Source organism: Bos mutus, chromosome 4 (assembly GCF_027580195.1).
Source record: "Bos mutus isolate GX-2022 chromosome 4, NWIPB_WYAK_1.1, whole genome shotgun sequence".
In the NCBI taxonomy this organism is placed as follows: Eukaryota; Metazoa; Chordata; class Mammalia; order Artiodactyla; family Bovidae; genus Bos; species Bos mutus.
Window position 1 is genome coordinate 21,218,701 of NC_091620.1, and position 23,197 is coordinate 21,241,897.

Sequence of the window (23,197 nt, forward strand, 5' to 3'; positions counted from 1 at the left end):
TTACATATAGTATTACAACAGGCAAAAGGGAAATTACCATTCTCTCACTTTTCTTTTTAATCCCACCCTCCAAGTATAACTCCCATCACTAGCTAATATGCACCTTCCAGTTATATGTATATATAAAGGTTCTTTACTCTGGCTGTATATTATATCCACTTGGAAAACTTTTAAGAAAAGTATTGATAGTTGAACCTTAGCCCAACCATTCGATAAAAATCTCACACATTAATATTTTTAAAAATCCCCTGGGTGATTAAAATGTGTAGTTATAATGACATTACAACTTCCATGATGGCTTCTCTGGTGGCTCAGACAGTAAAGAATCCACTACAATGCAGGAGACCTGGGTTCAATCCCTGGATTGGGAAGATCCCCTGGAGGAAGGCATGGCAACTCAGTCCAGTATTCTTGCCTGGAGAAGCCTCATGGACAGAGAAGCCTGGCAGGCTACAGTCCATGGGGTCACAAAGAGTCGGACATGACTGAGCGACTAAGCACAGCACAACACAATGACATTACAGTCAGAAGCAACCTACGTGTCCATCAACAGATGAGATGAATGGACGAAGAAGATGTGGTCTGTATATACAATGGAATATTGCTCAGCCATAAAAAATAATGAAATTTTGCCATTTGCAACATGATGGACCTGGAGGGCATTATGCTAAGTGAAGTAAGTCGGACAGAGAGACAAATACTGCTTGATGTCACTTATATGTGGAATCTAAAAAAGATGCAACACATCTGTGAATAGAGCAGAAAAGAAGCAGACAGACTCACAGATATAGAGAACAAACTAGTGGTTACCAGTGGGGAGGGCAGTATGTGGGGGCTGGGGGAAGTACAGACTATTGGGTGTAAGATAGGAATAAAGATGTATTTGTACAACACAGAGCACATAGCTGATATTTTGTAATAACTGTAAATGGAGTATAACCTTTAAAAATTATATAAAAATTAGAAAAATTTTATAAAATGACTGTTGACCATTGAACAATGGTGATGGAGATTGTTTAAGGACACTGACTCTCCACACAGTTGAAAATTCAAATGTGATTTACAGTCAGCCGCCCACATGCAGGGTTCCTCCGTATACGAGGATTCAACCCACCTCAGATGGTATAATATTTACGACTGAGAAAAATCTGTGTATGAGTGGACCCATGCATTTCAAACCTGTGCTGCAGAAGGGGTTGTACATTATGTAGGTGTTTTCTCTTGCCTGCCTTTTTTTATTTTCTTATTCTCCTCTTTCAGCCCCTTAAATACAAACACTCTCTTGGAACCGTATTTCTCTTTTTTTAACCTTTTCTTCAGCTATCCCTACTCTTATGAAAACTCCTAAATCTTAATCTCTTAATCTTCCAGTCTTCATCTCTTTCCAAGTTTAATTTCCAGACTACTCTCTCTAACATCATATTCTCCACAAAAATTAATCTGGCTTTAATTTATAGACTAATTAGAAGAGAAAAGGTTAGAGGCAGAAGCTCATAATGCAAAATAACCTCAGAAAACCCTGTGATGGAGGCCTGAGTTAGAGGAGGAATAGAATAAATAGAAGAATTAATAGGATTAAGCAGCTGAGTATCAGAAATAAAGGGGAAGAGAGAGTCTAAACCAGCTACGGTTTTCAGCATTGGTACTGGGAGACTTAGTGCTAATGAAGGTGCAGAGAAATCAGAAGGAAAAGGTGTAGTTATTACTACTGCCATATTCACACGAGGAATCTGAAACTCAACAATACTGAGTAATTTGCTCAGTGTCCCCAGGTGTCTGAGTTGAATACAGCTGCTCTGCACCCACTTTACTGCTGAGTCAATTGAATCCAACTTGAAACTTCATCTGAATCTTTTTTTTTTTTTAGCAACTATCCCCGTGCAAATTTTCTGTCCCAGTAAATTCAGTCTGCTCACATATGTCGTCTTCATTCATTCATCCATGTCCTTGCCACAAATGAACCCTTTAAATCCAAGTCATTCTTCAAAGACCAGCTCAAGTTTTACTTTCATCAGAAAGTAAAGGATTTTCACTTTCATCAGAAAGTAAAGGATATGTTCCTTTGTCTTTGCCAACAACATGAACACTTGGATCTCACTGCCTCACACTTCTTTCTAAACGTTAAGTATGTGTTACTGCCTTCCCAGTAAGGAAAGAACCTGGTATCTTAAACTCATTCTCTCTCCTCCACAAGAAGAAAGAGTTCACTTAGAGTAGAGAAATACTTGTCGAGATATCTCCCTTCATTCATCTTCCCAACCACTGTAATGTACCCAAAATAGGGTAGGCCTCAAATCATCAAGACTAGAAACTCTTATTCACCAGATTGTGCCTGATGAGCTCTTTAGCAAATTCAAAGGAAGAAGAAGCGTTGTCCATCAAGCTTTTGAGTTCTGCCTGAAATTAAAAAAAGGAAAGGCTTATGAAAACGACAAGTGTATAGTTCTTACATCACCTGTAAGAATTACAAAGTTTTATAGCTTACGAAGAATTTAACATGCTGCTTCCTTTGTTCTGCAGGGCTCTGAGAAATAATGTAATTATTATTCTCCTTATTTTACAGATGAGAACCTTGAGGCTTATAAACGTTAAACAACTGAACCTCTACGCAGCAAGTCTGAAACTGGTGAACCCAAGTCTGAAGACTCCTAGAGTTAGTCTTCGGAGAAGGCAATGGCACCCCACTCCAGTACTCTTGCCTGGAAAATCCCATGGATGGAGGAGCCTGGTAGGCTGTAGTCCATGGGGTCGCTACGAGTCAGACACGACTGAGCGTCTTCCCTTTCACTTTTCACTTTCATGCATTGGAGAAGGAAATGGCAACCCACTCCAGTGTTCTTGCCTGGAGAATCCCAGGGACGGGGGAGCCTTGTGGGCTTCCATCTATGGGGTCGCACAGAGTCGGACACAACTGAAGCGACTTAGCAGCAGCACAGTTAGTCTTTCCTTTTGGGTGATCAACTTTTAACAACTAAGGTTGGTTATTTTTCTTTATTTAACATTTTAAATTAATTAACTTATTTATTTATTACTTATTATTTTTTACTGCCCTAGGTCTTTACTGCTGCACGTGGGCTTTCTGTAGTTGTGGTGAGAGGGGGCTACTCTTCACTGAAGTGTATAGGCTTCTCTTGCAGAGCACGGGGTTGAGGCACTTGGGCTTCAGTAGTTGCAAGGCTTGGGCTCAGTAGTTCAGTAGTTGTGGTCAAGGGCTCTAGAGCTCAGGCTCAGTAGGTATGGCACACAGGCTTTAGTTGCTCAATGGCAGGCAGAATCTTTCTGGACCAGGGATTGAACTTGTGTCTCCTACATTAGCAGTTGGATTTTCAACCACTGTAACACCAGGGAAGTCCACTAAGGTTGATTCTTCAATCTGACCATTCCACCTGTGTCCTGAATTTTCCTATACTTTCTTCCTGCTGAATTGGCCTTTATTTACATGATGCAATTAATGTACCTTCTCCCCTCTATGTTACTATTTATCAGAACTATCAGATCTCTTTTGTTTTATCCTGTTTCTTTAACTTCCCCTAGAACAAATGGTCAGCCATTTCTACAGTGTCTTTAGTAATGTCTGAGGCTTATTTATCCACTCCCTCAGCTTTCTGCTATTCCCTCTTGCCAGTCTATAATTTTGACTAATTCTCACCTTCTTTTTCTACCTCCATCGTGGATACCTAAGATTTTCTGGATAAAATAATTAAATTCTTGACTGTTCTCACTAAGCACTACAAACTTGTTCTACCTGATATCATATGGGAATGCACACCTATTTAGCAACCTTTTACTAATCTCCTCTTGTCTACAGCAGGAATTCCAAAGTCTTGGGTAATATTAGGCTAGTTCAGCAGTTTTCAAGCTTTTTGATCTCAAGATCTTTTTTAAACCTTAAAAATTACTAAGGATCCCAAAGAGTTTTTGTTTATGTGAGTTACAGCCATTCATATATATTGTATTAGAAATTAAAACAGAAATTTAAAGTATTCAATTAATCAAAAGTACTAATAAACTTACTACACATTAACACAAATAACATGTTTTTCATTAAAAAAAAAAACTGTATTTACCAATACATAAATTTAGCGACAAGAATGGTACTGTTATCTATTTTTGCAAGTCTCTTCAATGTCTGCCTTAACAGATGACAGCTTGATTGGCATATCTGTGCCTGTAATCAATCTATTTTGAAATCATGCTGTCCCTGGAAAACATCATTGCACACTCAAAAGTGAATGAAAGTGAAAAGACAAAATCTTTTAGTATTATGAGGCTAGCTTTGATCTTTGGCTAGCCAGGATGAAAGGTGAGGCAAGTGAGATGCACAGGGCACAAAATTCAAAGCAGTGCTCACTGCACATGAAAAGATGCTCAACATCATTCCAGCTGTCAGGAAAATACAAATCAAGATTACAGTGAGATTCCACTCCACATCCCCGGGGATGGCTAGAATGAAAAAGACAGATAATAACAACTGTTGGTAAGGATGTAGAAACATTGAAACTCGAAACTCTTACACACATTGCTAGTGGGAGTGGAAACTGGTGCAGCCACTTTGGAAAATAGTCTGAAAGTTCCTCAATTAAATATAGCTACTATATGACCCAGGATTTCCATTTCTAGGTATATGCCCAAGATAAATGAAACTTATACAAAACGTGCCCCAAAACATGTATATACCTGTTTACAGCAGCATTATCATAATAGGAAGCATGTGGAAACAATCGAAATATCCATCTCTGACAATTGGAAAAATACAATGTGGTATATCCATACAATGGAATATTATTTGGTGATAAAAATGAATAAAGTACTGAAACATGCTATAACAAGATGAACTTCATAGACATTAAGCTAAAGTAAAACAGGCCAATCATAGAAGATGATATATTATTAAAATATGACTCCTTTTTAGAGGAAATATCCAAAACACACAAATCTATAGAAACAGAAAGTGGATTAGTAGCTGTTTGGGGTTGGCGGGATGGCAGTTGATAGCTATAGATTATGGAGTTTCTCTGTGAAGTAATGGAAATGCTTTAGAATTGACTGTGGTGGGAATTCCCTGGCAGTCCAGTGGTTAGGACTCAGCACTTTCACTGCCAAGGGTGTGGGATCAATCCCTGGTTAGGGAAGTTAGATCCTGCAAGCTGCATGGTGTAGTCAAAAATAGGGGGCGGGGGGGGAAGTGTTTAAAAATAAATAAATAAGTGAGTAAAATTCACTGTGGTGAAGATTAAACACAGTGGTGAATACACTAAACCCCACAGAATTGTATATTTCAAAAGGGTGACTCCATGGTACGTTAGTTATACCTCAATAAAGCTGTTAAAACATTGAGGTATAAATAGAAGACGTAGGTCATCTTATTTTAGAGTTAAAATGTCAAAAATATACAAGCAACTCCTACAGCTCAACTCCAGAAAAATAAATGACCCAATCAAAAAATGGGCCAAAGAACTAAACATACATTTCTCCAAAGAAGACATACAGAGGGCTAACAAACACATGAAAAGATGCTCAACATCACTCATTATCAGAGAAATGCAAATCAAAACCACTATGAGGTACCATTTCACGCCAGTCAGAATGGCTGCGATCCAAAAGTCTACAAGCAATGAATGCTGGAGAGGGTGTGGAGAAAAGGGAACTCTCTTGCACTGTTGGTGGGAATGCAAACTAGTACAGCCACTATGGAGAACAGTGTGGAGATTCCTTAAAAAACTGGAAATAGAACTGCCTTATGATCCAGCAATCCCACTGCTGGGCATACACACTGAGGAAACAAAAGGGAAAGAGACACATGTACCCCAATGTTCATCGCAGCACTGTTTATAATAGCCAGGACATGGAAGCAACCTAGATGTCCATCAGCAGATGAATGGATAAGAAAGCTATGGTACATATACACAATGGAGTATTACTCAGCCATTAAAAAGAATACATTTGAATCAGTTCTAATGAGATGGATAAAACTGGAACCTATTATACAGAGTGAAGTAAGCCAGAAAGAAAAACACCAATAAAGTATACTAACACATATATATGGAATTTAGAAAGATGGTAACAATAACCCTGTGTACGAGACAGCAAAAGAGACACCGATGTATAGATCAGTCTTATGGACTCTGTGGGAGAGGGAGAGGGTGGGGAGATTTGGGAGAATAGCATTGAAACATGTATAATATCATGTATGAAACGAGTCGCCAGTCCAGGTTCGATGCACGGTACTCGATGCTTGGGGCTGGTGCACTGGGACGACCCAGAGGGAGGGTAGGGGAGGGAGGAGGGAGGAGGGTTCAGGATGGGGAACGCGGGTATACCTGTGGCGGATTCGTTTCAATGTTTGGCAAAACTAATACAATATTGTAAAGTTTAAAAATAAAATAAAAGTTAAAAAAAAAAAGTACAAAAACATGATAGAAATCATGTAAGAAATATTCCTCATGATATACATGCTTTCACATTCAAATTTTCTGTGTCCTATATTTAAAATGAAAATCCCTTATGATTATACAGTGGAGATGACAACTAGGTTCAAGGGATTAGATCTGGTAGACAGTGTCTGAAGAACAATGGACGGAGGCTTATACATTGTACAGGAGGCAGTGACCAAAACCATCTCAAAGAAGAAGAGACGCAAGAAGGCAAAGTGGTTGTCTGAGGAGACTTTACAAATACCTGAGAAAAGAAGACAAGCAAAAGGCAACGGAGAAAGGGAAAGATATACCCAACTGAATGCAGACCTCCAGAAAATAGCAAGAAGAGATAAGAAAGCCTTCTTTAGTGAATAAAGAGGAAAACAACAGAATGAAAAAGACTAGAGATCTCTTCAAACAAACTGGAGATAACAGGGGAGCATTTCATGCAAAGATGGGCACAATAAAGGACAGAAATGGCAAGGAATCACGGAAGTAGAAGGAATTAAGAGGACGTGGCAAGAACACATAGAAGAACTGAACAAGAAAGGTCTTAATGACCCAGATAACTACAGTGATGTACTCATTCACCTAGAGCCAGACATCTTGGAGTGCGAAGTTAAGTGGGCCTAAGGAAGCATTACGATGAACAAAGCTAGTGGAGGTGATGGAATTCCAGCTGAGCTATTTCAGATCCTAAAAGAAGATGCTGTTAAAGTGTTGCACTCAGTGTGGTAGCAAATTTGGAAAACTCAGTAGTGGCCACAGGACTGGAAAAGGTCAGTTTTCATTCCAATCCCAAAGAAAGGCAATGCCAAAGAATGTTCGAATTACCATACCATTGCACTCATTTCACATGCTAGCAAGACTATGCTCACAATCCTTCAAGCTAGGCTTCAGCAGCAGATGAACTGAGAACTTCCATATGTTCAAGCTGGATTTAGAAAAGGCAGAGGAACCAGAGATCAAATTGCCAATATACGCTTGATCATAGAAAAAAGCAAGAGAATTCCAAAAAAAATCTACTTCTGCTTCATTGCTAAAGCCTTTGGCTGTGTGTATCACAACAAACTATGTAAAATTCTTAAAGAGATGGGAATATCAGACCACCTTAACCTGCCTCCTGAGAAACCTGTATGCAGGACAAGAAGCAACAGTTACAACTGGACATGGAACAATGGACTAGTTCAAAATTGGGAAAGGAGTATGTCAAGGCTGTATATTGTCACCCTGCTTATTTAACTTATACACAGAGTACATCATGTGAAATGCTGGGCTAGATGAAGCATAAGCTAGAATCAAGATTGCCAGGAGAAGTAGCAATAACCTCAGATATGCAGATGATATCACTTTAATAGCAGAAAGCAAAGGGGAACTACAGAGCCTCTTGATGAAGGTGAAAGAGGAAGGTGAAAAAGCTGGCTTAAAATTCAGCATTCAAAAAATGAAGATATGGTATCTGGTCCCATCATTTCATGGCAGATAGATGGGGAAAAGTGGAAACAGTGACAGATTTTATTTTCTTGGGCTCCAAAATCACTGTGGACGGTGACTGCAGCCACCAAATTAAAAGATGCTTGCTCCTTGGAAGAAAAGCTATGACAAACCTAAACGGAGTATTAAAAAGCAGAAATATCACTTTGCCGATAAAGGTTTGCATAGTCAAAGCTATGGTTTTTCCAATAGTCATATACAGATGTGAGAGTTGGACCGTAAAGAAGGCTGAGCATCGAAAAATTGATGCTTTCAAACTGTGGAGCAGGAGATGAATCTTGAGAGCACTTGGACAGCAAGGAGATCAAACCAGTCAATCCTAAAGGAAATTAACCATGAATATTCATTGGAAGGACTGATGCGGAAGCTCAAATTCTTTGGCCAGCCAATGTGAAGAGCTGACTCTTTGGAAAAGACCCTGATGCTGGAAAAGTCTGAGAACAAGAGGAGAAGGGGGCAACAGAGATGAGATGGTTGGATGGCATCAATGACTCATGGACAGGAGTTGGAGCAAGCTCCAGGAGTTGGTGATAAACAGAGAAGCCTGGAGTACTGCAATTCATGGAGTCCCAAAGAGTCAGATAGGACTTAATGACTCAACAACAGCAACAATAATATTTAAAACATGTATTAGGGTTTTGTCTTTTCAATCTAACTTGTCAATCTTTGTCATTAATTGAGAAACAAAACCTTGTAGATATAATTACAGATAATTTGGATTTGTAAAAGGCAAAACAATAGGCTTTTAGAATATCAGAGAACAACATTTGGGCTAGGAAATATTTTTTTAAACAAAATACGAAAAGCACTAAACATAAAAAGATAAATCTGACTATGTTTCAGCCTATAAAATCTTTGATAATTGCTCAGTTCACTATCTACCAAAAACCTACAATAATTCAGTACTGTTATTTTGCATACTTTGTACTGAACCACATAGCTAGTAACCTAAGATTGGAATTTGGATAAAATTTCTTTATCCTCTGAAACTATTCCTTCCTTTCACAAGCATCCTATACTCACTGCTTCTGTTTCTTCATCATCTACTTGTCTTTCTTTTGCCATATCCCTCAGGACATTTCTCAGTCCAAGAGGTTACTCATTCACTCCTTATCTCCTTGACATCTAGCTTCAACACTCAATAATAATGATACCCTAATCAGCATAGGAAATACCAGTTATGAAATCCAATGGCCTTTTCTTAATCTTCATCTTTATTGACCTGTTTTGAACGTCCTCTTGTTTTTAAACATGACTCGCCCTTAATCTGTTAGTCATATTTTAAATTTCTCATTCAACCATTACTTCATTGGCATCAACTTTGTATATACATTGTGCCAGGTCTTGGGATATAAATGTCACAAGGCTCAACCCTCAATAAGCTTATCTAGATTAAAGATAATTAAAGCAGGTTCATGAGGCCTTGCTCCAGTAGGACTCACCACCATCTGGACCCTAAGGGCCCCCATGCAGCTCAGTGCCACGGCTCTGTGCTACCCCATGACTGCGGGCATCAGCAAGGCCTACAGGATGAATAATAACGTGAGCCAACAGAGCTATAGCCACTGTTCCTGTGGGCACCTCACCAAGAACAAGCCTCATGATCTGAGAGGTCTGCAGCTTCACTCTTTAGGAGTGGCAAGCCGTGGAGCTGCTCAAGGTCTCTGAGAACAGAGCCTCAAGTTCATCAAGAAAAGGGTGGGGACACACATCCATGCCAAGAAGAAGGGAGAGGAGCTGAGTAATGTCCTGGTAGTCACGAGGAGAGTCGCAGCCAAGGACAGAGCTCCTTCCTCTCTGTGAATAATAAAACTTGTTCAGGAAAAAAAAGGTAATTAGGCAACTACCAAACAGTAAGCATGATTTTATATATAGATATAGAATCATATATAATAGCCATATTATTACCAATTATCTGTTGGTAAGATATAATAACCATATTGTTTGATATATATATAAAAATCATTCTTGTTATTTGGTAGCTGTATTATTACATGTGTATGTGTGTATACATATATATGTTATATATATATAAGTTTAGAGCAGAGAAGAAGAATGCACACCTAAATTTGCATTAAATTTTAGTGGTTAAGTCTATGGGCTTTATTTTTTGTTTTGTTTCTTTTTTTTAATTTATTTTTTAGTTGAAGGATAATTGCTTTATAGAATTTTGTTGTTTTCTGTCAAACATCAACATGAACCAGCCATCTATGGGCTTTAGAGATCTGAATTTCTCACTTGTTAGTTGTATAACTTTGAGTGAGTTATTCAAAGGACTTTAAGAATTGAATGAATCATTACATAATATTTCATGCTTACTATAGAAGAGCAGAATGCTTTGGTGTTTGAGAAGAGAATGAATTATACAATATAGAGCCCATTATAAAAGATTCTAGAGGAATGCTTGCTTTTAGAAGGTTTAATAAAACTATCGTAAGTAAAAACAAACTATATCCTATTGCTGTCAAAAAAAAAAAAAAAGAAAGCTCCTTAGGGTACATTTGTTACAGTTATCTACTGCTGGAGAACATTATACAATCAATATGTAATCTGCACGGACACACTTTCAAATGAAAAAGCATGCTTTTAGTGAACAAGAAGTACAATTTGCTGTCCTGAGTTGGATAGCATTAGATAGCATATTGGTTAGCCAAGTCACCCATTCCAGACTATGGAAAGAACATGTGCAGACAAAATATAAGCATTTAATAGGTTGGACCTTATGCCAAAATTGGCAAAGCCCCCAAGACGGACTTAATATAGAAAGACAAAAATATACTTCTTTTATTTATTTTAACCAAAACTCTAATTAAAGATCAAATTGCAAATCCAGTTTACTATTAAACTGCTGATGCTGGGAACTAGTCAATTAGGCAGGGACTTTAGCTGAAATGAGGATATCCAAGAATGTATTTTATTTCATACATAAAGCAACCGTTCCATTGCATACTAAGCAGTTTAACTGTAGGCATTTCTTTTGCCTCAAGTGAGCACCTTTATCAACACAAGCCATGAAAAGTGAACCTGAGCAAATGTTAAGGATATGTGTTCTCTATCCACCAGGTGATAAATGCTGTTTCACTCACCAACTCAATCTGCTGTTAGTGTAAAGTGTATTAATAGTGCTTCCTACTATTACACAATAAATTTTGCTTTGATATAGTAGTTAATTTTCCAGTTTCAATTTCTCCCTTCCTCCACCTATTCTGGACTTCCCAGGTGGTGCAGTGGTAAAGAATCCATCTGCTAATGAAGGAGGCGCAGTAGATGCAGGTTTGATCCCTGGGTTGGGAAGACCCCCCTGGAGGAGGAAATGGCAACTCACTCGAATACTCTTGCCTGGAAAATCCCATCGATAGAGGAGTCTGGCGGGCTACAGTCCATGGGGTCACTAAAGAGTCAGACACGACTGAGCACAATCATTCCTTCCCCTACTCTAGGCTGATACGATGCCACATACACTACCTTTTGGGCAGGGTATTGACACATAAAGAAATTTTGAATTTAAATTTTGGTGGCTTCTGACATCAACTAAAGTAATGGCCAAGGAAGTAATTTGTACTCATGGACCCCCTCGTAGGGTTAACCTAAGCATATCTGTACATAAAGTATATTCAAATATATATACCTGAATCTGTATAGATATAGTATAGAACATGCTATCTATATATCTATTTATAGATCTATTTATATCTATGTTTATGTATATATGTGTGTATGCATGTGTTTGTGTGTAGTTTAATAAAATGAGATCATAATGTATGGACTCCTGTATATTCTGAGTTTCAAATAAAACAAGAGCTATAACAACAAGGGAAAAAATTAAAAAAAGAAAAAAAGAGAGAGCTGTTTAACAGAATTTATCCACAGGATTGTCAGGGAAACTAAATAATGGATACAAAGTACTCTGCACAGGGCCTATAAGTTAACTTTCTAACTACTTTTAAATAATGGATACAAAGTATTCTGCACAGGGCCTATAAGTTAACTTTCTAACTACTTTTAAATAATGGATACAAAGTATTCTGCACAGGGCCAAAAGTTAACCACTTTCTAACTACTTATAAAATGCCTCCCACTATTGCTTCTTGGCAACCTTAAAGGAGATACTGCAGTATCACTGAGCAGAGAAAGGCACTCCAGGAAACAGAAAGGAGTGTACAAAGCCATGGCAGTGGGAGGATATGGGTGTGTGAAACAAACTCAATGACTGGACTGAAGAGAACAAAGACGAGAGGCAGGGAAATTATTTAAGGAGTTGAAACAAGAGGTAAGGAGTGCCGGAACTAGAGCAGTGGCAAAGGAGACGGCACAGGGAAAAGAGGTATCTAGAACCGAAATGACAGGAACCGGGAGAAAATTAGAGTGCGGATGAAGGAGGAGAGAGCGAGGGACACTCCAGCCTTCTGATTACATGTTGATGACTCTGAGCCACAAACGTATTTCAGAGAAAGAAGCAGAAGTATTTGGTTTTTAACATGTTTAAGGTAATGTAAGACACAGATAAAGATCATCTACAGCATATCAGATGCACACAGAGAATTCAGAAGTCAACATTCTTTTTTAGAATATCTGGTAAATATAAATACTTATACAGTTGGGTTCTTATAGAATCACACTGGCAATAACAAAGGGATATTAATCAAGAGTAACAGATACTAGTTTTATGAATAACCCAGGAAGTACAGGGTAATTCAAACTGGAATTAAGTGAATTAAGAACAAATTTCATCACTACCTCAGCAGCTTTGCCGTTGTAAAGGCGAAAGTGATTACAGGCCTTAAGATTGAGTGCGATGGTGCTATCGGGAATTTGCTGAAGATAAACAGCCAGAACTTCTTGAGACACGTCATAGTAATCCAGCTTGTAGTAACACAGGGCCACATAAACATTGAGGGCAAGGTATTCCCTATTAGATGAAAAAATTAAGGATTAACAATTTAAGTCTACTTCACAAAAATGTTGTCAAACTACAGACATTTTTAATGGCTCAACTGGACAGTAAGGCAAAGAGGACATTTCTTTTTTTAAAGAAAAAGGCAGTATGATCAGTGTAGTCTTTTTCTTTTTGTGTTATAATATTTGAGTGTTTTGATATAAGTAGAGTAAAAAGTGACAACTAGAGGAGAAAGGGAAAAGTTCAACTACTACCTGTTCATGTTAGGAAAAAAACCAACAAAACTAATATAATCAGTAATGAAGTATAAATGCAAATAAGCTGACACCGTACAGAAGATGGACAGACAAGGCAAGTAGGTTTGATGACTGAGAATGGGAACAGGTGGGAGACTATGACAGTAATGCAAAAGGAGGGAGAAGGGAGATGGACGAGATACTTTGGGATACAGAAGAGAGACCAAGTAGTCAGTGATAAAGTTGGAATGCCAGTTCTTTAGAACAGTTTGTTTCTAATTTTGTCAGCAAATTACCTTCAATGTAACTACAACACTGAAATTGATACATCTAGACCATGCATTTTCAACAGGTGTGATATCACCCCCAAAGGAGCGAAAATTGGTTCTTATGGAGAGATGAAAAATATTTATTTTATATATATATACATACATACATATACATACAGTACTTATACATATATCTGTATACAGATATACATATAGTACATAACCAGATATACAATATACCTGTGGTACTGAAACTTAATAGGAGGGCAATTAAGAGGGGGAAAGACAATCTACACAATGAGTCTAGACTATAAGGAGTTCTTAATCTCACCAGATTATTAAATAGACTTGAATACACGGTGATATTAGAACCAAAGGACACTAGGTTCTCAGCCAAACTGGGGTACAGAAGAAAGTAACAAAATGAGAGTTCAAGGAGGCGTAACAGGACACACACCTGTTATCTAGCAGTATTCGCTTGTAAATATCAATAGCTTCTTGGTAGTGAGATCGCATATAGTGGATTGAGGCCAAACTGAGTTGATCTTCTGTGATATCCTGAAGATTCTGATGGAAGTTCATCAATTTCTTCTCATCGTTAAACTAAAATTGTAAGAGAGAAAAAAGACATAAAAATTCATGTTAGAGAATGGTTAGAGAAACCAACACTTATGTAACACAAATTTAACTCCATCCACCCTTCAGCCACTTGCCTCTGTTCTCCCTATTTCTCTTCAGCTCCCAGTCTTCTTTATCTCTCCTTCAGACACAGAATAAAATAGTCTCTAGAGGCAGAGCCTTAGTCTTTAGTTACAACTCATTAACTACTTGACCCCCCCTATTCTTACTTTGTTTCTTTTCTATTTCTTTCTTTATATCTTCTCCCTCCCTTTTTATCTTCTATGTTTCTATCTTTTTTATATGCTGTTTATAAGAGAGACATTTAAAATAGGACATAGAAAAGTAGAGAATGAACAGATATAAAAAGATGTAATAGGCAACCACTAACCAAAGGAGAGCTGATAGAGCTACACAAACATGACAAAGTAGTGTTTACATGAAGAGAGAGTTTTAGAGATAAAGATAGGCATTTCATAATGATAATGATAAATGTTTCCATTTACTAGATGGACATAACAATTCTATATCTGTATGCACTTAATGAGAGTCTGTAAAACATGTAAAGCAAAAATTGAAAGAACTAAACAAAGAGAGATAATTACAGCATGAAAATTTTAAATACACCAAGAACAATTATTTTCAAATACTACCTATAGATAAACTTCCTGTAAAACAGTTTAGCACTATCAGTTAACAGCTTTAAATTTTTATTGTTCATACTCAATAACTCAATAAGTCTATTTCTAGGGTGTTAGAATTACATTTTTATAATTAAAATCGAAACCAATCTTGAAGCCAAATAACTAGGAAATGCTGAATGAATTGTGGCACACACATATGGTGGATTGTTATTTAAAAAGGACGGGTTTGAAGACTAGTGACTCAGGGATACGCTCATAATTTAAAGGTAAGTTGTAGAATACAAAAGTATATATTTAACATAAATCCCATTCTGCAAAACAAATGAACAAAAATACAACTATGCATATAAAAAATAATTATCCCTAAAGGGATATGCCCAAAGGTTGAAATATAGTTAACTTTAAATATGGTAGATGTTTGAACAAACTCCGGGAGATAGTGAAGAAAAGGGAAGCCTGACATGCTGCAGTCCATGGAGTCACAGTCAGATATGACTTAGCGACAGAACAACAACAACAACAATATCTTTTTATTGCATATTTATATTTTGATTACTAGAATGTGTGAATTTTATAATATGAAAAAGTATTCATAAATAATTTGATGATGATGATCAAAATTATTGCTATAAGGCAGGCAATTCAGAAAAGTATGTATTTATTTTCGGGAGTCAGGACAAGCATCTTTGCTTCTGTTTCCTAAGAGACAATAAGATGGTGGAAACAAACTAATCATAAAAGACTACTGCTTAAGAAGAACTAAAACCTAACATCTCTGAATAAATTACCAGGGTAAAAAACATTAATGGGGGAGAAAAATCCTATAAAATTAATACCTGTATTCTACTTGCTCTAAACATATCATTAACAAGAATTTCTACTTAATTCTCTTTCACCCATGCTGGTAACAAGAAAGAAAGAGAAAAATATTTTAAAAACAAAAGCTTTAATTTATGTCAATTAAAAAAGAAAAACAAAATTTTACATTAAAAAAAAAGTGTGAAATAAGCAGAGAAATACCTTGTGAGCCAAGTGGAAGAGGAGGCGGTTTTGAAGTCGGCTTTTTGGAGCTGAGGAAAGAATCCAAGGTGCTTATTAAAGATTTCAATTGTCTATGGCACTTAGTCCCTTGTAGGAGTGACATGAGACTCAGATAAGGATACTCCCAAATCCTTACCCATGGGATCCTGCTATGTCTCTGTATAATATATATTATTTTAGTCTAGTCCTACTGCAGTAGAAGGAACATCATCAAGAACCAGAAGAAAAACACTCTAGGGTTCTGCTCGTGCCCACACTGGTTCCTCCTGACTCTCGTGGTAAAGCACAGCCTGCACTCTTCACAGTGCCCGCAGCAGCCCATCCTGTGTAGTTCACACGCAGAACCAAACACAGGAAGCAAACGTTGTGGTCCTAGCAGTACATGTAGGAATCCAGTGCTGTCAATTCCTTCTGAACTCTTCTTTTCATAGTTACACTGCCATGTTTTCCTAAATTGGGCTTCACAGGTGCCTCAGTGGTAAAGAATCTGCCTGTCATTGCAGGAAACGCAGGTTTGATCCCTGGGTCACGAAGATCCCCTGGAGAAGGGAATGCCAACCCACTCCAGTATCCTTGCCCAGAAAATCCCATAGACAGAGGAGCCCAGCGTGCTACAGTCCATGGGGTCGCAAAAAGTCAGACACAACTGAGAACACTCATATGCATTTCCCTAAATACTAGCCCATTCTCCACAGATCTTCTGGCATGATAATAGTACCATCTAAAAGAGGTAGCCAAGCAAAAAAGTTAACATCTTTTAAATTCCAGATCCGCTTTGTGCTCTTGGAGAATCTTCCTAATTCTGGACACTCAATATTATTAATCTATCTCTTTACAACAAAAAGTCATACTTCAATGTTAAAAAAGAAAAAATATGCATGGAAAGAGAGATAGGTACCTTGATCATCTCACATGCATCTAACTGTTCTACGCACAAAGTCTAGAAACATGAGATAAATAACTCACAGACCATTATAAATGAATTGGGAAAAACTACATCAGTAAATTGAAACAACTTGGGTACAAATCAAGAGATTTTCCATGACCTTGAACTGGAATTCTATCTAAATATGTATGTGCCAGTTAATTCTCTAAGAATTCTACCCTGGAATACACTCATCACTCACATATTTCCTAACAAACATTCTTTTGCCCACTTTCTCTATTTTTCTTTGATTTTAATTTGATTCATACTCTAATTATTCTTAATCTTTCCTCCCATATTTCCATTCTGCCCTACACTTATTTGCAAATTTGAATTCACTTCTCCTAAGATGACTGACTTCATAAAACAAACAAAAGGGAAGAAATCTGGATTCTTCAACCTCAAATCACTAGGCTTCTCATTTCGAAGTAGGGCAAGAAGTGATAAGATCCACATTCATGAGAGCTTGACCAACTATACCCAACTGCTACCAACATCATGAATGTCCCACCACAGGAGGGCCTAAGAAAGGCACCTTGTCTTTTTCTTCTCTCATCCTTCTGCTTTTTGGCTGTAGATTCTGGGGAAGTGAAGTGGGGAGGGTACGGGTAAGGCATACAGAGATTAACTCTGTCTTTAAATATAAAGTTGCTAAGATCCAATATGCTTTGAAGAGTAGAGCTTTTCTTTCTTTTTTTTTTTTAGCTTTCTAATGTCACTTGATTTTTCCTCGAGAAAGGTATTAAGTTTAAAAATCTCCAAAATGACTCTTAGTATTAGTGGTGAATTTCAGATATTAAAAGGGCTCATTTACCTTTAAATCCAGCTGCTTCAGCTTGTTTATACATTCCAAGAAAAAAGTACGTACAGGCTAGGTTCACCCAGACTTCAGGACTGCAATTTTCGTCTTTTGTTGCATTTTCATATTCCTGAAATATACAATAAGCAATGATCCCATATAGCAGTAAAGCAATCAATGGGCCATTCCTTCTCCTGTCTATGACTTATAGTATAGTTATATTATACTACACGCTGCTGCTAAGTCGCTTCAGTCGTGTCCGACTCTGTGTGACCCCGTAGACTGCAGCCCACCAGGCTCCCCCGTCCCTGGGATTCTCCAGGCAAGAACACTGGAGTGGGTTGCCATTTCCTTCTCCAATGCAGGAAAGTGAAAAGTGAAAGTGAAGTCGCTCGGTCGTGTCTGACTCTTAGCGACCCCACGAACTGCAGCCTACCAGGCTCTTCCGCCCATGGGATTTTCTAGGCAAGAGTACTGGAGTTCTTGATTGGGCAACTTCACATTTAGGAGAATTCTATATACTCCTTAGGGCTTCCCAGGTGGCGCTAGTGGTAAAGAACCTGCCTGCCGACGCAGATGTAATTTCAGTCCCTGGGTCGGGAAGATCCCCTGGAGGATCGCATGGCAACCCACTCCAATATTCTTGCCTGGAGAATCTCATGAACAGAGGAGCCTGGAGGGCTACAGTGCACAGAGTCACAAAGAGTCGGACACGACTGAAGCGACTTACCACGTACACACATGTGCTCCTTATATTCTATACCTGTAATATTAAATACTGCAGTTAGGGCTCAAGCCTACCCATGTGGGACTGTTGCCCATAGAACCCTACACTTGTTTTTTTTCTTTCCCTTTTAATACTGACATGGGCTAACAAACTGCAGAAATGAAAAACAACTAAAATATTTTGTTTTTGCTAACTTAAAAAGATATTAAAAATGCATAGTTTCAGCTAACTTAAAATCCGATACCTTAATATGCTACAAATTTGATTTCATTCTAATTGTTTTCTGGCTTTGTTTACTTGGCTTTACATTTTAAAAATTTGGTCTTTGAGGGTTTTTTTCCTTCCCTTTTAAGGATAGTTTCTGAAATTCACTTTGTCAACTACATTTTCCATATACTCTTTTACTATCAGTGTTTACCACATGCCTATTTTCTTTTTTACTCCATTTGAACTACTCTCTCTTCTCCTAAATCTTTCACAAATACTACCAGCTTCTATTCTGCCCTCTTCACATCTTCACTTTTCCTTCACTGATTTTGTTGCTTTTGTTCATATCAGTTTCTCATTGTGTGATCTTGGATATTTTTCATTTTAGTAGTGCAGGTTTTTAATATCCTTAAATTACATTTTGAGAGTGAGAATATGTAAGAAAGGTCAAAACAATTTCATTTATGAGTTAAAAATCATTGACATAAGGCATCTACAATTTTATGTACAGCCATAATTCTATAGATTGTTAATTACATTGTAGGGTTTACAATGACCAAGAAAAACAACTTTCAAAACTCTATTTTTAAAAATATAAAAAATAAATAATATATTAAAATATTTTAAAATATAAAGATAAAATAATATTTCCTATGTCTAAAATTAACCTTTAAAAAATAACCATGAACTTTTTTTTGAGAAAAGAATCATAAAACTTTTTAATCAAAAGGGCTTATTTTTCTTCTCCTAAAGGTTTTCTTAAGAAAGACTAATATTAATATATTGAACAATCTCATTAGTATATATCTAAAAGGAAAAAGTAAATAACATTGCTATATATATTTGAACATATATAGAAGATTTCTGAAGCAATACATCAAAAAAGATCCAATGTTTACTCCTGTTAACAAAGAAATAGGATGGAGGAAGGCAGACTGGGTGACTTTTTTCCTTTTTCCTTTGTTCCCCTCTATATTGTTTGAATTTTACCATGAGTATGTATTATTATAATACAAAACTTAAAAACATTTCAGAACCCTACAGTTATTTAAAAAAAAAAAAAAAAACTTTAAACTAACCTCCAAAGCTCTCTTGTAGTCACCCAGATGAAAAGCACAGTATCCAATCCACAAATTAGTATCCTCTTCTTGTTCCCCAACATGACGTTTGAACTTGATGTTAAAATTTCATGAAAAAAAAAATCATGAATACTTTGAATGGTAAGCCCTTGTTTAAAAAACTATGTTATTAATGAACAATAGGAAATTGCAAATTATGGAAGCAAGATAATCTCAGTTTAATCAAACTATACCTACAGAACTCAGCACAATTAACTACCTTTTCCTCAAATATTTCACAACTGTTTTTGTGTTTATTGACACCCTACTCCAGGAAGTATCTAAGAGTTATCCTCAAAAAATTCTGGGTGATTTATAAAGATCATAAGAACTCTCTGAAATATTTAATGCCAAATAACTGAAGGTTAGAGAAATTAAGCAATGACCTCAAGGCCACACACAGCCAGTAAGTGTGGTGGAAGGGACCACGTAGCCAACTGACTCCAAAGCCCATGTTTTCACCCCCTATCCCATGTTCTACTGCATTTAACTTCACACTTTAAACCTGTCCCATGAGCACACACATATATTTATTCATAGGTTATAACTTTTCACTGAAGACAAGGCATTAAATCATTCTATTACCCTTGAACAGGCTTGCCAGGGCCTATAAGAATTAAAGATTTTAGAAGACCACCTAATCATTTATGTCCATTGTGAAAAAATATTCATGAATTCATCATCCATGAAACAAAAGTCCTGTTTTGGAGGAAAGGTGTGAGATCCTGAAGAAGTCTGAATTACCATGAGCTTTTTTTTTTTCCACTCTATGTGATGATAAGTCAAAAACATAGGTGAAAAAGCAAAAACTAAACAGATCATTGTTGATTTGTAGTGACCTAAATAGAAATGAAATCTAAAAAACAGTGGAAATATGTATGCATATAAGTGATTCACTTTACTGTACAGTAGAAGCTAACAACATTGTAAAGCAACTATACTCTAATAAAAATAAGATAAAATTTTAAAAAACCAATCATTGTTACAAAACTTAAGGTGCCTTGACCAGTACAAGATGAAGATATCTATTGATACTCTGTCTAAATAAAAACTTACTCTTGTAGCTAACTCTATAATATTAGAAATTCTCCTCTCACCTAGAGAAGGAAATGGCAACCCACTCCAGTATACTTGCCTGGAAAACCCAAAGGACAGAGAAGCCTGGTGGGCTACAGTTCATGGGGTCTCAAAGAGTCGGACACGACTGAAGCGACTAAACAATAACAACCTCTCACCAAATACTGTGAATCTGAGTGCAGTGCCTTAAGTCTGAAGAAACTCTTATTTGAGGTCTCCCTGAATCTGCTCCTGGAATTCCCTGGAGCCACAGTGAAAAGAGAGAAGAGAAAAAGAGACTAACAAAAATCACACATGTATCTACCACTCACTCCACTGATTTACAGAGCAGGAGGGCCCTTCCAAGGCAGCTCCCCTGATTTAAAGATAAGAAATCCAACACCAGAAAAGTTTAAGCAATGTGCTCAACACCAGGGGACTAGCAAGAAACACAGGACTTTACATGCAAGACTGAGAAAGATATATAAAGCTGATTAAAACACTTATTGTTGATAGAGTAATACAGCTGTTGTAGTGCTTTAGAGAAATGATTATGGCACAACACAATCAGGCTGTGCCGTCAAAACTCCTCCCCTCTTCGTTCTTTGGTGAGCCCCATTCATTTCTCCTACAACACGTGCTTCCCACAAAGCACGTATCCTTGGACCATCTACATCAGCACTTAGGCTATTTGCCCAAAATACTGGGTTCTTGAGTCTCCCTGGTGGCTTAGATGATAAAGAACCTGCCTGCAACTTGGGAGACCCGGGTTCAATCCCTGGGTCGGGAGGATCCCGTGGAGAAGGGAAAGGCATCCCACTCCAGAATTCTTGCCTGGGAAATCCCATGGACAGAGGAGCCTGGCGGGCTATAGTTCATGGGGTCGAAAAGAGTTAGGCACAAGTGAGAGACTAATACACACACACACAGGGTAGGAGTCCAGAAATGCACATTTAAACAAGTACCACAAGTGACTCTGCTGCTGCTAAGTCGCTTCAGTCGTGTCCGACTCTGTGTAAGCCCATAGACAGCAGCCCACCAGGCTCCCCGGTCCCTGGGATTCTCCAGGCAAGAACACTGGAGTGGGTTGCCATTTCCTTCTCCAATGCATGAAAGTGAAAAGTGAAAGGGAAGTCGCTCAGTCGTGTCTGACTGTTCGTGACCCCATGGACTGCAGCCTACCAGGCTCCTCCGTCCATGGAATTTTCCAGGCTAGAGTACTGGAGTGGGGTGCCATCGCCTTGAGTATTAAAAGTTGAGAACTACTGCCATAGAGATTTGAAATATCTTCTGAAGATAGAGTATTTCACACAATAAGCATGAAACATGGTAGAATTATTTAAATTTGATCAAAATGTTATAACATATTAATAGGAATAAATCATAAACTGGTCAGGGGGTGGAATAGGCAATGTGTGAACTGACACTGTATTAAATGTCCCTCTACATTTTTAGGCTAGATTTGCCATCAGTGGAACTAGACATAATTAAAAGTGTCCCTCAAGAAATAAGTCTATCATGTAAAAAAAGAGAGAGAGAAAGAAGTCTATCTTTTTAGTTCATCTTTAGTCAGGTTTATAGTTAACCTGGAATCTGTGCCTGACTAGATTTACAGGAAGTCCCAGAATGCACCCACCTGTTCCATGCATAGCAACCAGCATTCACCCATGCATTCCTCTATATTCTGGTTATTTACGTCCTAAGAAGCAACTTTCTTTGGACATTACCTCCAACAGGGTAATAGCTCCAGTGAAATCTCTTTGTGAAAGTAGCTCCTCCAGCTTTGGAATCTTCCTACCTTTCTTCTTCCTTTTGTCAGTGTGCGGTGGGTCCCCGCCTACAGCAGGTTTGGCCCTTGAAAGCATCTGTGAAAGAAAAAACAAAGATAGCTGTATGATCCCAATCCCGTGGTCAATTTTAAACTGAGAGTGACGGCTCCCGGATTCATAAGTCAAGTCCTGAACAACGAACCCCTTGTAAGCCTATTTAAACTCTTTCCGTAACACGTATTTTACTAAAAGGTCCGTCACCCGGTGCTTGAGCTGAACGAAACCGCTATTCCCTACTTCTTCATCTCCTCCAACGAGAATGAGGTAAAAGATGCTTTCGCGGAGCTGTTGTCATCTCAGCCTTCCCTTGGTCCACTTCCCATCTCACGCGCAGCTCAGGAGTGGGAAAACGGAGAAACAGGAGGGAAGAAAGCAACGATGTATCTACAGTTGCAGCCCTGTCCCCGGTGGGAACACGGGAGCGGGCACAGACACCTGCCTCCGCTAACACTCCTAGACTTAAACCAGAAGTGTGCTAGGAATCTCCAATCTCCAGTCCCAGGACCTACTCAAACTTATTCCTCACTATTCGACGCCACTAACCATCTTGGCGCCGGTCCTGTGAACACCCTCTGCAGACAGACAACAGAAGGCCTGGCTTCAGCGCGCCTCAGCATCCATGAAGCTCGCTTGGTCTCCACGGCAACCCCGCCAGGGGACTGGTCCTGCCCGGAGTAGCGCTCGCCGGAGAACTGGTGCCCTGCGCATCTTGGTTCCCATAGGCTTATCGCTGCTGCCGGGCGTGAAAGGTTTTCTTTCCGGATGAAGGTGTCTTTCTCTGTTCTGAGAGCGACAGTTTGTCTGTATTTCTATGAGTTCATATTAGGAAAAGCGAATTAAAATGACACGGTTTTTCAAAAACAGGTTTCCCGGGAAAGTCATTTTCAAGGAACCACTTCCGATTTGTTCCGCGTTGGGCTC

At 38.2% G+C, this 23,197-nt stretch overlaps 1 protein-coding gene across 1 annotated transcript in view; it reads right to left on the bottom strand.

Moving 5' to 3' along the window:
* IFT56 (intraflagellar transport 56) overlaps nt 1–22,960 on the bottom strand; it is a 41,636-nt gene extending 18,676 nt beyond the window's left edge. Inside the window, exons 1-8 of the mRNA XM_014479418.2 lie at nt 22,820–22,960; nt 22,175–22,312; nt 19,353–19,445; nt 17,355–17,469; nt 15,595–15,644; nt 13,770–13,915; nt 12,648–12,819; nt 2,323–2,397 (exon numbers count right to left, since the gene is read on the bottom strand). Of these exons, the coding sequence (XP_014334904.1) occupies nt 2,323–2,397; nt 12,648–12,819; nt 13,770–13,915; nt 15,595–15,644; nt 17,355–17,469; nt 19,353–19,445; nt 22,175–22,312; nt 22,820–22,822 (792 nt within the window). The 5' untranslated portion in view covers nt 22,823–22,960. The remainder of the gene's footprint in view (nt 1–2,322; nt 2,398–12,647; nt 12,820–13,769; nt 13,916–15,594; nt 15,645–17,354; nt 17,470–19,352; nt 19,446–22,174; nt 22,313–22,819) is intronic.
* Nucleotides 22,961–23,197: the final 237 nt, after the last annotated feature.